Source organism: Cavenderia fasciculata, assembly GCF_000203815.1.
Source record: "Cavenderia fasciculata unplaced genomic scaffold Scf_Dfasci-F-a-11f03.f1-5, whole genome shotgun sequence".
In the NCBI taxonomy this organism is placed as follows: domain Eukaryota; phylum Evosea; class Eumycetozoa; order Acytosteliales; family Cavenderiaceae; genus Cavenderia; species Cavenderia fasciculata.
Genome location: NW_004457718.1, coordinates 706,622 through 721,490, shown reverse-complemented (window position 1 = coordinate 721,490; position 14,869 = coordinate 706,622). Strand labels below are relative to the sequence as shown.

The 14,869-nt window shown below is 31.4% G+C and overlaps 6 protein-coding genes across 6 annotated transcripts; 3 read left to right on the top strand and 3 right to left on the bottom strand.

The window, feature by feature from the left end:
- Window positions 1-19: 19 nt before the first annotated feature.
- Window positions 20-1,476, bottom strand: DFA_00248 (uncharacterized protein; the record flags this gene model as incomplete). Its single annotated transcript, XM_004357907.1, has 3 exons — window positions 20-855; window positions 942-1,267; window positions 1,454-1,476. The coding sequence occupies 3 exons, from the start codon at window positions 1,474-1,476 to the stop codon at window positions 20-22; spliced, it is 1,185 nt and encodes a 394-aa protein (XP_004357964.1).
- Window positions 1,477-1,767: 291 nt separating this feature from the next.
- On the bottom strand, window positions 1,768-3,352 carry DFA_00247 (uncharacterized protein; the record flags this gene model as incomplete). The annotated part of the gene is made up of 3 exons (XM_004357906.1): window positions 1,768-2,681; window positions 2,784-2,996; window positions 3,226-3,352. 3 exons carry the CDS (start codon window positions 3,350-3,352, stop codon window positions 1,768-1,770), a joined length of 1,254 nt encoding a protein of 417 aa, XP_004357963.1.
- Window positions 3,353-4,299: 947 nt separating this feature from the next.
- Window positions 4,300-8,196, top strand: DFA_00246 (uncharacterized protein; the record flags this gene model as incomplete). Its single annotated transcript, XM_004357905.1, has 10 exons — window positions 4,300-4,432; window positions 4,593-4,728; window positions 4,813-5,058; window positions 5,168-5,608; window positions 5,698-5,763; window positions 5,835-6,085; window positions 6,189-6,294; window positions 6,367-6,716; window positions 6,794-7,171; window positions 7,247-8,196. The coding sequence occupies 10 exons, from the start codon at window positions 4,300-4,302 to the stop codon at window positions 8,194-8,196; spliced, it is 3,057 nt and encodes a 1,018-aa protein (XP_004357962.1).
- Window positions 8,197-8,319: 123 nt separating this feature from the next.
- On the bottom strand, window positions 8,320-9,255 carry DFA_00245 (uncharacterized protein; the record flags this gene model as incomplete). Its single annotated transcript, XM_004357904.1, has 1 exon — window positions 8,320-9,255. One exon carries the CDS (start codon window positions 9,253-9,255, stop codon window positions 8,320-8,322), a length of 936 nt encoding a protein of 311 aa, XP_004357961.1.
- A 168-nt stretch (window positions 9,256-9,423) lies between these two features.
- DFA_00244 (uncharacterized protein) lies at window positions 9,424-11,754 on the top strand (the record flags this gene model as incomplete). Its single annotated transcript, XM_004357903.1, has 5 exons — window positions 9,424-9,714; window positions 9,789-9,820; window positions 9,999-10,698; window positions 10,769-11,232; window positions 11,313-11,754. 5 exons carry the CDS (start codon window positions 9,424-9,426, stop codon window positions 11,752-11,754), a joined length of 1,929 nt encoding a protein of 642 aa, XP_004357960.1.
- Window positions 11,755-12,584: 830 nt separating this feature from the next.
- Window positions 12,585-14,177, top strand: DFA_00243 (uncharacterized protein; the record flags this gene model as incomplete). Its single annotated transcript, XM_004357902.1, has 3 exons — window positions 12,585-12,741; window positions 12,836-13,143; window positions 13,239-14,177. 3 exons carry the CDS (start codon window positions 12,585-12,587, stop codon window positions 14,175-14,177), a joined length of 1,404 nt encoding a protein of 467 aa, XP_004357959.1.
- Window positions 14,178-14,869: the final 692 nt, after the last annotated feature.

Genomic DNA, 14,869 nt, shown 5'->3' with positions numbered 1-14,869 from the left:
TGTATATTATATTAGTTAGTTATTCTTTAAGTGCATTTGGAATTGGTGTGTTGAATGTATCAATATATATTTTAGATTTAAATTCATTGTATAATTGATTTTGGAGATACCTAAACTTTCGGTAACCGCGTGACCATTGATCGTTCTTTTCGAGTAGGTATAGTCCGACATGGAACCCTATTCGAGGGAATGTAAGTAATGTCAACATATTTAAAAAGCAGAGTGGTGCGACGACACCCATTTGAAGGACCATTTGTGGAAGACTGGGATTATCTTTGGTCATACGATCGCTGTATTCCATTAGAAGAGATCGAGATAATCTGAGTGTTCCCCATACCGTACCGACGATCAAAGAATGTTTAATTGATCCACCGTGATATTTCCAACCAAAAGTAGCACCACATGAAAATGAGATAAGTGTAGATAATACAATTGACAATAATCTTTCGCGATGGTCAACTGAAAACTTGTGAATAAACTTTGGGACAGGTCCCAAAAATGAAATACTATCATACATTTGACGCATAGCATCATCATCATCTTTGTACATTGGATGTAACTGATCAGAAGAAGAAGAAGAGGATATACGACGACGATCTTCAATTCTACCAATTTCATATACCATCATTTTAGTTGCCTTTCTAATGGTATCAAATTGATTACCAACCTCTGACGCAAGTAATTTAAAAAATAGAGTATGTATCCCGTGATAAAAGTACAATCTAATCACATTTATACTATTCCTCGATAAGATAAAGTTTGCCAATACATTTCCTACCATCACTTCCATTGGAAATCCTCCTTCTCTTACTAAATACATCATATCTTCAAATGGTATATCTTCAATTTTATCAACTAAATAAATAAACAAATTAACAAATAATAAATATAATTAATTCAAATCTACTCTACTCTACTCTCCTCTCTCTTTTAATACTTACAATGATAAAGTAAATTATTTAAAAGTGACATGGCAGCAGATGAAGTTAAATCAGAATAGAGTAATCGGATAAAGACAGTATCGATTTGTGTCTCTGATGGTTGTGTTCCTCGTACTGCCTTGTAGTAGGCTCGTATGTATGTGTAGGTGATTTGAATGAGGATTTTGGTTGATTGACGGGTCGCCATTAGTTTTCTGACACGATAATCTTGATTAGAGAGATTAAGTAAACTGAGTACCAACGAGTTGTAATCGTTTTGAGATTCATCAGGTATCATATTCATTAGTTCAACTACTTGTTTGGCTATTTCATATTGTCTTTGTGATCTTTTAACATTTTTATATGTTAACAATATTCCTAACAAACAAAAAAAAAAAAAGTAGTAGTTTAGTATAACTATAGTTTGATTCATTACAATAAAGAGTACATACTCTCACCAACAGAATAAACAAAAAATAGAGATAATGCAATCTTTACAATCTTGTGTCTCGATGTGAATGAATCCAATATACTTTGAAACCCAATATAATCCCATGTTTTGGTTGTTGTTATACGACCTATCATTCGACCTACCCCAGCATGTATCATAGTCACTACATTATTCTCGAGAATAATCTTCACCATCTCTTTACTCTTTACTCTTTGACTCTTCCTATCTATCTATAGATATATATATATATATATCTCTAAACTATTGCATTATAATCAAAATAGCTAAAAAGAAAGATCCTCTCCTCAAGACTCGTCTTGAAAACAGAAATTTTAATTAATTTATTTTTGTATATATTATTTACATTAATATTATTTATTTACATTGGTTGTTTTGTTAAATATTGATATCTAGGTCAATATGATTATTATCTGGCTTTTTATAATCTTTTAATGTTGATTTTGATCGATATGATTGGTAGTACTGCGACTCTAAATAAATATTATACATTGAATGATTTTGTTTTTGTCGTATGAGACCTAACCCTACAATCAAGAGTGTGTAGAGTGATTCGACAATAGGATAATTCTTGATAAACATGTATTTGGTGACATACATTGGGTAGTCTAGAACGAGTACATCGAGCAGTCTAAGATATCTCGTTGTGTAGATACGCCTCATCAAACTAAAATGCAGTACTGATATAAATCTAATCGATCTTAATGCCATCCAACTCATTCCCAATATTAATCCATACTGTAATGCTGACATTGTTGAATTTGAATTTGAATTTGAATGATTACTACTATTATTATTAATATTATTATTATTGTTGTAATCAAACTTTTTCCTTAATATACCATATATGAATCCACTAAATAATCCGTACAATGATCCAAACACCATCTCTCTGAAATTGTTGTGACTTTGAGCACCCATGACACGGTGTGGTACTTTGAGATAGTATAGTCTTCTGATTTGGTTAGTGTCGTTTAGTATGACGAGTGCATCTTTTAAATCTTGTGGATCAGTAAAGTATTTTCGAGTATTCTCTTCACCCTCCAAATGAACAATGATCATTCGATAGAGTGCTACTTTTAACTTCCAAAATTCACCTCTTTGATCATGTCGCAATTGTTTTAGAAACAAACTATGTACACCATTCTGTACGGCCAACAGTGCCATCTCCTTGCTCGGACGATCCAATAAAAGTCCTGCCAATTTACTAGCAACCATGATTTCAACAGGGTATCCTCCTCTTCCAGCATACTTTATAATCTTTTTAAATGGTATTTCATTGATATCTTGGACTATTTATATATATATATATATATATATATATACACATAAATATAAATATAAATATAGATATTAAATATAAAATATACATATATGTTTATACTACTACATACAATGAGGTAATATTAGACCAATTAATTCAATTAGACAAGCTTGTATACTACGTGATAGAGTATAGATGAATACACGATCAGCTTGATACTCTGTCAATGGGTAAAAGGTAGATCTACTCTCTACTACATTCTGATGTTTTGCCATATCCAATAGTTGTCCGAGTACAGTTGGTGTGGCAAGCTTCTTGCATAGAGGAATACTCAGTCTCACCTCTTCAATCATATTATACAGTGCAGGGAGGAATCGATTCAATTGAAGCATATTCTCATGAAAGAATCCAATCACATCGACTCCATTCACCATTTGAAAGTCTATTCCAATTCTATTACATTCCCTTAATTCTAGAATCAACACACATAAAAGAAAGGTAGTGAGTTAGATAGATAGATAGATATTGATATCACATCATATGATGTGTGAATGATACAACTAGCTACATACTACTACCAAACAATCCAACGTATAATGCGTATAGCGCAGTCTTGTCAAACCTAGTCAATGATTTGAATCCAACCAACTCTAGCAATGATTGTGTAGTAGTTAAAGAAGAAGAAGAAGAAGAAGACATGTCTAGCTTCTTGTTATAAATTATATGGTTCTAATCTATCTATCTATCTACTTATCTAGCTATTACGAAAAATAAGAGAGACTCGACTGTGTGTCTGTGAGTGAACATGCATTATTTTATTTTATATATTTTTGTGGTTCCTAGTACGTAGTACGTACGAATGTTGAGGTTATTATTAATAATATTTATATTTACCTATATATATATCATAGATGATGATGTTGATGATGATGAGACGGAACTAGTTGCAAGTCTATCACCAAGGAAAGATATGTCAAATGATTTCCTGGAGGGAGAGAGAGAGAGAGCCAATTCATTTGATAGATCTTTCCTTGGCAGTAGAATTCGTCTTCGCTATTGCCAAATATTTTGGAAGAAGAGTTTTATTACCTATCAAATCTAAATAATATATTATTTAATATAGAATCAAAAGTAAATAATTATTAGTTGTATTTTTTTTTAAATAAATATTACTTTCTTTCAATCATCCAAGATCTATTTTGATGTGCAAGTTGAACTTTTCCTCAAGTCCCTCGTAAAACATTTAATCTTTCTATCTCTACTTCTTTATCGTCGATTCGATTGATCGAGAGGCACTAACAATGCAAACTCTCTGATCTCTCCTCAGAGTTCTGAAAGTACTATAGCGCAGGAAAGAGATTTTTGTCTTTTGGTGGCGGGTTCTAAAAAAAGAGGATTTTCTTTTTGGTGTTTCGCTCATCCATCATCACTTTACTTTTTTTGGTCTTCAAAAGATATTTGTAGTATCTCATCTATTTATCTGTCAGTTAACTAATTATAATTTGTCTACTTTAAAGAAAAAAAAATGATAATAATAGGACCTTCATCATCATCATCTTCATCGTTGCCATTGCCATCCTTTTTATTCATAACAAATATATATAGATAGATATACAAACAGATTGGAAACATTGTAATATAACAATATGAAATCAACAACTAGTTTGATATTTGTATTATACTTTTTAATTGTAATCATATCATTATTGCAATTGAGAGACTCTAGTGGTAGTAGTAGTAGTACAGGAATAGCTTATGCACAAATACCACTTAACGAGTGTAAGTATTTTGTTGATTGACTTCAATCATCATTTTTCTCTTTTTAATCATTTGATAAATAAATAACCTAATTCTTTTTTTGTTTGTATGTATGTATGTATGTATGTATGTATGTATGTATGTATGTATGTATGTACATTTATATATTTACTATATTTAGTAAACTCTGCTATTTTTATAATTCAAGCTTTTGGATCTACCGTTCCACAAAATGAAACTGGTATTTGTTCAACTGTGTCACCTGTTCAGTTTGTTTGTTCAGTACCGAATGGAGGAGAAAGACATATTGAACAAATGTATGTACCCACCAGTATTGTTACTTTCTCACCGTGGTTGGCACAACAAACTAAACTAACTATCATTAATCAATATTTATATAGTAATTTGGTTGTAAATGCATTGAATTCGAATTTGCAATCTCCAGACTTTAATACTGTTCTGGATTTCCCAGAATTGACAGAGTTGAAGTTGGACATACCATCGGCAGATGCCGGCTCACCCGATATAAACATTTTAAATTATACAAAGAATCTACCTAAATTAGTTCGATTAGAGGTCGTGAACAGTATTAATCTGAGAAAAATACCACCTGAATTCCCATTAGGTTTACCTTCTTTAACTACATTGTTTGTATCAATCAATCATTTAATTAATTAATAATCCTATTAATAATCATTTTTATTAATCATTCATTCATTCATTCATTCATTTTTATAATTATAATTATGTGTGTAGTAATATATTTAATGGAAATAATATTAAAGAAATTCCTTCAAATTTTTTCAATGGATCAAATCTTGAAACAATCTCAATTAAAGGCGCTAATATTGCATTGATGCAATTGGATCCAGAATTATATCAATTGTATCTACCCAAGTTGAAATCAATCGATTTTGATATAACTACACAGTATGATCAGACTTGGACATTCGACGCAAACGCATTCCCTTCTCTTACATCGGTTGCATTTCAATCGATGACCACTATTTACAATGAAACGATCCATGTCACATTTAATAATGGCATTAAAACAGTTTCATTGGCTTGCGAAAAAGGTCAAATCATCCCATTCTTTAAGTATCCCGCCAATTTACAAACTTTAAAATTACATGGTCCCTACAATTATTTCTATAATCCTCCCAATGATGGTTCAAATTATCCAAATTTAAATTCATTGTAAGTTCGAGGAAAAACATTATTAAATTCATTATCCATAGATTAATTATTAATTAAATGTATTATTTATCTTTCTATCTTTCATATAGAACTGTACAATTTTCAGGGTTATCTGAATTTCCATTTCAAACAGTTCCACAATCAATTAACAATTTGTAAGACCTAGTTTAAACTTTAAATTAAATGATTCAATTCTCAGATTAATTTGTTCATTTGTTTTTTATAGAGTATTACAAGTTAATAGTATAACTGGAACTATACCAACTAATTTCATATCACCTAGTTCTTATGGGTTGGCTTTGAATTTATTCACAAATAATGGTATTTCTGGAACACTTTCACAAACCTATTGTTACCTCCGAGAACTTCATATTTCAAATACCAATATAACAAGTATTCCCAATTGTTGGTGGTGTTATTCTCCTTCATCAAGCATCTTTTCAACTCAATTAACAGATCCAGGAGGTGATGTGTGTTGTATGTATTAATATTTATTTACAGGGGTAATAATTAATTAATTAATAATTAACAAAATATAATTATTTACTTTTATATGTAGCTGGAATATTATTTTTTAAAGATAAATTATTCTCTAAACAAGGAGCGTATTTCATAGATGGAGAAAATATAGGATGGGGTGATATCAATCAAGGATTACAACAAGTCATACCAAACAAAAGACTTTCGTAAGATTAGATTAGAACAAAAAAAGAATGATTTACAAAATGACCAACTTTTTTTTTTTTTTTATACTATAGTTCAGTATTTGATCCAGAAGTTGATGGATTGGTTGTATACAAAACATTTACATTTGCATCAACGACTAAAACATTTCAAATCAATGAACGTGCATTTAAAACTTTTGTTATCAGTGTAGTGAATCAAAATGCTTATTCTGCCAATATTTCAGTCACCTTTTCGTACATCTACTCTGATTTCATGCCAACTGTATCTTTTGGAGGTGTATCTTGTTTGTTTTCAAATTACAATTCTACTTTTAAAACTGCCTACTATATTTTAACTGAATTACCAGTAGTACAAGCATCCAAAGAATTACTCTTGGTGTCGCCTTATTTTTCATATTCAACAAATTTTGCATTTTTTAGAAGTATGTGTATAGAACAAAATATTTATATTACTAAGTTGATAATTAATTAATCCAACTCTCTGAAATTAATTATTTAGAAACAAGTATACAAACAGTTTCTTTGGATCCACCAGTATACCCTCCAACACATTTAATTTTAAATGGATATTTTGCAGATTCATCGGCACAAGTTTGGGTTGGTAATACTACAATGACTACTTGTACAGTTGATACATCTGTTTCCAATGCAACCTATATCAAGTGTGCATTTACAGTTGTTCCACAACCAGGTACAACAAATATACAGATTGACACATTTTTTGGAACATCTATCCTCTCTGTCCCATACCCACTACCAACTCAAGACAATTGTATGACTAGAACAAATAATTGTAATGGACATGGTACATGTGTAGATGGTATTTGTAAATGTGATGATGGTTGGTATGATGATTGTAAATTACAATCTAATCCTGGTATGTCTCAAAGATAGAAACAAATTATCAATTCCTTCATGATGCTAATTATTGTTATTATTTGTTTTTCTTTAGATCCAAATATTATTTTTACACCAAATCAAACTGATCCAACTCCAACATTTTCATACAATGATTATGTATTTTCATTTAGTATGATTGCTATTCAAGAGATTGATATTGATGATACGATCATAGACAGTATTGAAACGGTCAATTGGAATGTAACCAACCAATCAACCAATGATCTATCGTCAATGGTGTATCAATTGACTACTCATCAGATCAACTCGACACTGTCACCCATCTACTCGAACCTAAATGTAACGTCGACGGTTGAGTTCTCCAACCAATCGAGATCTATTGAATTTGGAGGCACTCTTATCCAGCTAGCAGGTGGATCGATCAAGATTGGTGTCAATGTGACCAACTGGCCATTCCAAACACTCACCTCAACGCTTCGAATCATATTTGCAACCAAGACTAATAATGATCAACTAGTAACAGACTGTGATGGCAATGTCAATACAATTGAATCATTCCAAAACTTTGCCAATGCCGATTCGATCCAATACCTTCGTGTCACCAAAGGCAGTGTACAATTCTTTGGTCGATTCCTAGACTATGCAGTGTCTGATGGAAGAAAGACTTACTCAAAGACAGAGTTACTTAATCTCACAAAAATCGATGACCAAGAATCATTGGCAACCATTGCCATTGGTATGCCACAATGTCAAACATGTCTACTCGATCCTGACTTTAGTGCATTGCTCATTCGTAGCAACACCTTTGGTAATTGTCAAGATGATTCAACTAGTCGTTCAAATTGGAAGATTATAGTTGGTGTAGTAGTCGGTGTTGTTGGTGCCATATGTATCTCCATCGTCCTCATTTCCATCATTAAAAAGAATCGTTTCTATTTCATCTTGAAAGGACAACGACCAGGTGGTGGTACAAATGGTGGTGGTTCAAGTAGTAAAGGTGGTAGTTCTAGAAGTGTAAGATTAAATTCAATGAGAGATTAACTATATAATATATAATATATCAATCTCTCATTTCCATTTTTGTAATATTAAATTAAATAAATAAAATAAATAAATAATATCTCTTTTTGTTTTTTGTAAATGAAATGATTGATTATCTATCTTTTAATCCTTATTATTATTAAAAGAATTAAAAGAATCTTTAAATAATTGGTAACTGTTTGGACCTGATTTATAGGATGATTGATTTTTAATACTAGCCATTAATTTTTTTGAAGTTTCAGGTTCGAGTAACATAAAAGTTGACATGTAAGTATCAATGTTTGGTCGTGTTGCAGTTAACTCCATTTCTTCCAATGTTTCATTGACCAATTGTTTGTCCATCATCTCTGCATAAATCTCTAATACCTTGTTATACAATTCAGTGTTGGGATGTCCTCCACTAATCTTTATCATTCTCCAAACTTGATCTATTATATCTTTTATCAATTTCTTATTATTATTATTATTATTCTGATTATTTTGAATTAATGATTGATTTAATTCCAAACATTTTAATATTGTTGAAATGAATGATAAATATTCAAAGTTATTATTTTGATTATTACTATTATTATTATTCTGATTATTATTTTGATTAGATTTAAAGATATATTTAAATGATAATTCAATATTATCAATTTGTGTTAATCTTTTAATCATTGTATCTTTTAATTGTAATATTTCTTGTTGTTCATTATTATTATTTGTTTGATGATACACTTTATCAAATACAGTATCTGTAAATTGTTGAATGGTTGAATATTTGATTGCTTTTTCAAGATCATCTGTCTTGATCGACGTCTGATCATGATTATTATGAATACCATTTTGTATTCTATCAATGATTGATTTAATTTCATCCATATCTACACTTTCTTTCTTCTTGTTGTTGTTTGTTAATTTCTTGTTATCCAATTCAATCATCGTATCCATATCTGATTGAGGTTTCTTTGTCGTTGATGACGATGAATAATAACATGATGAATTCATCATTGTCATTGTCATTATCGTATTCCAAGATTGTCTCAGATTACATCGTTGAGCAATACATCTATACATCTTAGTTAATTATCTCTTCTTATTCACAAAGTCATATGACTTTCTAAATTATGAAACTAGCAAAGATCCCCTCACCAAAAAAAATCATTTAATAATATTGAACTTCACAAAGCAAGAGATAGAAATAGAGACAGATATTATTAATAATTGTTATTAGTACTCATTATAATGAAATCAATCTTGAATAATAGAATTATAATTAGTATATTTGTCATTGCATTTCTAGTCATTCAATCGTATCCTCCAACAAGATACTATTACAACAAACATCAACAACAACAACAACAACAACAATCACCTTCACTCACCCAAGAAGAAGAAGATACTATTGATAGTATATCTTTAGAATCATTACTAGCAACAGACGACGAACGATTCGTCTGGCGTATGTTCTCACCTACAGCTATTGAAACAAAGTGTAGAGTTAATTATTATTATCAAAACGATCTATCAAAGAATGTATGTACCATCATCAAGGATACTCTTATTAGTATTAATACGAATAATTCTCTTTCTCATTTAGATTAAAATAGATACATTATATTCAAAGACATGGACCGATCTAGTAGGGATGTGTCGAGCATCAGTCATCGAACAAATGGGAGAGGATCTGTGCCAGAGACAAAAGACAAAAAAAAGATATCCAGTCATCATGACACTATCAAAGATGATCAAACAAGAAGAAGTAGCAACATTCGAAAAGGTGATAGTTTGTTGACCGCGAGGAGATCATTCTTGTTTAGTTGGAATCAAGTTGGGGTATCAACATTGGTATTATTTAGATTCCTTTTCTTTTCATTGATGGCTATTGATTTTTGGAATGAACTACCACGTGCTGCAAACTATTGGAGAGGTATAAGTGAATTTAACGTTCCTCACTTTACTAGTAGTAGTAGTAGTACACTCCTCTATCTAACCAATCATCTACCACTTATCAACGACACCACCTTTATCATTTGTGCAATCACTGCATTATTCCTTTCAGTCAGGTGTGCATTTGGTTTTGTTTGCACAACTAGGTTTGAGTGTTTATTCATTGCTACTATCAAAGCATGGATGGTACTATCAAGTCAAACTGATAATTATCAACATCATTATTTATTGGTATTGGTATTATTTATACTTTCAACATTATCATTTAATTTCAACAATGACAAAGAAAAGAATAATATTATCCAATGTCCATGGCAAATAAGATTATTATTTATTCAATTGTCAATTGTTTATTTTTGGACATCTGTTGCCAAATTAAATGAGTCTTGGATAGATGGATCGGTACTGCCACGTATGGTCGGTCCTGAATTTAAAGAGACGTTAGCATCTGTCCTTGGTACAATCTCACCAATACTAGCTGACAACTCTATGGCCATTCTATCCGTATCAACATTGGTTGCTGAATTATTCCTAGTCTTTGCTCTTCACATTCCATTCCTTTATCCAATTGTATGAATATATAATCATACTTAATAATATTTAAATTAAAATAACTAATTTATTAATTAAATTTATATAGGTTTCATTTACAGGTATATCAATGCATGTTTTAATGGGATCATCTGGACTTCGAATTGGAACATTTTCATATTTCATGACTTTGTTTTATGTATTTACATTACCAAGACAATTCTCTGATTTATTGGTTGGTTTTGGGTTAAAGGTATACAATACCATCATTCAATTGGTCAACCTTGTCTCAATACCAAGAAATATTGTATCATCATTATTCATTACAATTGGTTCAGTTGGATTAATATACCAATTTATTCCAGACCCCTACACCAACTTGTTCATCTCATCATTGGTAGTTGTAATAGTCTATTCATTTATTACATCATTACCATTATTCAACAACAACTCTGAGAAATCATACTACTCTTCAACACTATTCACACAATGTATATTCACATTCATGACAATACTATTTATATTGTATTTATCAATCTCTACACCTCATTTAAGAAAAATTTATCAAGAAAAGTAAGTATAAAAGATTAATAATACTATTATTCCAATCAATTAATTTATTAATTTAATTTAATTTATTCTAATTTGTTTAGGGGAAGTATTGCATTTAGTGCATCAAATTATCAACTTGCAATTGATAATTATTTAATTGCAGAAAGATTAGGTGATAGAGAGATAAAGGGAGGGATTGGTAGATTGGTTGCAATGGATGGTAATGAGGAGTTTGAATTTGTTGGAGACTTGGGATTGTTTTTAGAACATTTTAATCGATGGAATGAAGCACACAACCTCTACACCAAATATGCTCAACAGTATCCCAGTCAACTTAAATTCCAAGCTGGTCTCATTCGATACTACAACCAACACGGTCAAACAAAAGAATTGTGTGCCACAATACCAACGGTCATTGAATTGGCACAAAATGAACTATCACAGCAATGTCATAGTGTTGCATGCAGTCGATCAAAAGGTCATGCTAAATATGTTCTCCAAATAGCTCAATCACTTGCCAACAATAATAAATGTCACAATTAAAAAGATAAGGTACCCACCGTTACCGTGCACGAGCAAATAAATTAAAGCTCTCAGGAGCATATTTGGAATTTGAAATACCATATTCAGCCATTTCTTTTTTATATGTAAAATAACTACAAAGCAATAATATCATTAAATCTCATTGTCAAACAGCATGATGAACTAAGATCTGAGTGAGATCTCAGACAGCAGCAACAGGTCTCAGTAGCGGTCGTCGACCCCTTTTGACGTGTACTTCAACCAAAGTTATTCAACCCAATCAATCACCCAAAACTTCAAATCTTAATATTCAAAACCAAAGTATAAATTTTCAAACACCTATCAACAAATACAGATACAGTACATTACTTGTTTATTCTTTTAATTTTTAGTGCCATCAATCATCCCAAGAGATTCTCCTTTAATCAAGGACTACCCTTTAGTATCCCATTTCGCGACACTGTCAATGTAATACACCAACAGAACAGTAATGTAATGAATATATAGGGTGTCTGTTATAACAATGTCGCGAAATGGGGACGGGTTACATCGTTGAAAAAAATATAAGCTCACCATAATAATGTATGTAATAACCATCTATCACATTCTAATTATAATTATTACAAGAGTTACAGACCAAGACCAGATCAGATTAGTTCAGTTCAGCCAACAACCAACATAATATTATTAGAATTAGAATTTTAAAATAACTAGTTAAATGACAACAACAAGAGATCACATCTTTTATTTTTGTTCTACAAAAGAGTAGCTTAGCTATAGATAGATAGATAGGATAGATAGGTAGATAGATAAATAGATAGATAGATAGACGGATAGATAGATAGATCATTATGTCAGGTGGCGGCGGCAAAGTATCAAGTAAACCTCATAAACATGGTGTGATTGTAGATCACCCTGACATTGCAATTGTCAAACATATTAGCTATGTCGATTTTATGGTCAAAGCAACAAATATCTATAGAAAATATAGATCTGATTGTAAAACAAGTATGTCTTTGATATCAAAGATAATAATTAATAATCATATTTATAATGTAATGTAAACTAATGATGATGGTCGTTGAAGATATTTATTTTGTAGTAAAAGCACCTTTGATTCTAAATCTTGGTAATGAAGCAATGAGTACAGAGGATTTGGAGTTCTTTGGTAATGTTGCTGGTATGGTAGCCGGGGGAGGAATCTTGGCTGGGGGGACCTTACTCTCGAATTTCGGAGATGTTACCAATGTCATGGGAATTATCGGTCATATTCATAAAAAGGCAGCTGCCACCCATAGCCAAACACCTGGTTACAAAGAAGTCTACTGTAGTCATCTCTACAAAGAATTACCAAGTAGTTTTCTAGTTGAATGGAAAATGAGGCTTGGATTTTATGACCTATGTGCCGGTGTATGTATTATACATTAAAATATTACATATATAAAATATACAACTTTTTTAAAATGACAGAAATATATTAATATTTTTAAATCAATCAATTCTAGAATCTTGACCAACCATTTATAATTGAAGCATATCATCATAAAAAAGTTGGAGCAAGTGCATTGGTAGGATTGATCAATGTATCTTTAAATGATATTCGAAATAACCAAGGCAAACATTTTACTTTGGAACCTCCAAAGAAAATTAAAAAGGATGAAAGTAAAAGTAATAAGAATAATAATGATTCTTCTTCTTCTTCATCAAAACATAAATCAACAGATAGTAGTAGTAGTAATGGTAGTAGTGGTAATGATGGTAGTAGAAGAGATTCGAATAGTAGTATTGGGAGCAGTGGAGAATCACTGTCTAATGGTGTTGACTTTACCATTTTCATTTGTCCATCTGCATCATGGGACATTAAAGATATTATGACTCCACCTACTCCACTTCCACAAATGACCAGGTCTCCATTAGTAACGTCATCATCCTCATCATCATCATCCTCTGCAGCTGTACCTCCACCAACTCCACCAAAACCAACAAATAATAATAATAATAATAATAATAATAATAACAAAAATATTAATAATATTAATAATATTGATATTGATAGTAATACTACTCCAATTGCAACGGCAACACCATATTCATCTGGACTATATCCACAAGTTTCATATACACCAAATGCGATACCAACCAATAATAATAATGGTACAACACCCTATCAAACATACCATTATCCACATCCACATCAATCAGTGTCTGCTCCAAATCTTGGACAGACTACAACAACGGTTATCTATGCCGATCATCACTACCATCATCCTCAACAATACCAACCTCCCCATCATGCACCACCAACAACACCATCGTACCAATACCCTCCTCCACAACAACAACAACAACAACAACATCCAAACACTCAATATCCGCAATACCCTCCACCTCAACCTACATACTATTATCCAAACTACCAACAACAACAACAACAACATCCCTAACACCAATTGTAATAATAATAACAATAACAAATAACAATCGTACTAATAATAAAATAATTAATACTTGAAATCTGATTAGACCTAACCCTTGATATTATAATGATTATCGTGTGATTCGTCATTATCCCAGATATCTTATCTTATCTACGCGAACTTAAGTGCTGAAAATATCTCTCCTGTGACAACCAACTTTTTTTCGTAGCTACACACAAAATCTCATCGGACAACAACCCAATGAAAGTCTTTTGATCAAACCACTCTTTGCTGAGACGGCACCGCGGTCAGTTACTCCACGCAAAAAACAAAAAACAAACCCATCTTGAAAAATCTGTGTGCGATGCCCCTCTTTTTTCGAATCCTTTTTTATTTTATTTTATTATCCTTTGCATTATTTATTTATCTATCTGTCTTGTCTATCTATCTATTACTAGAGAGAGAAAGAGAGTAGAGTTAAAGTTAGAGAGAGAGAGAGAGAGAGAGAAGAAAGTTACGAGTAATTGTTAAGAGTCGACTCCCCTCCCTACATATATACAGACAATTTAAAAGTAAGTGTGAACATGTGGTTCAACAACGAAGAATATATAACAACAAACACAGACAGTAGTCGTAGCAACAAACAAGAAGAAGAAGAAGACAAACCAACCACTATCACATATATCGCAAATATATGTGTGACGGATCAATCAACAAAC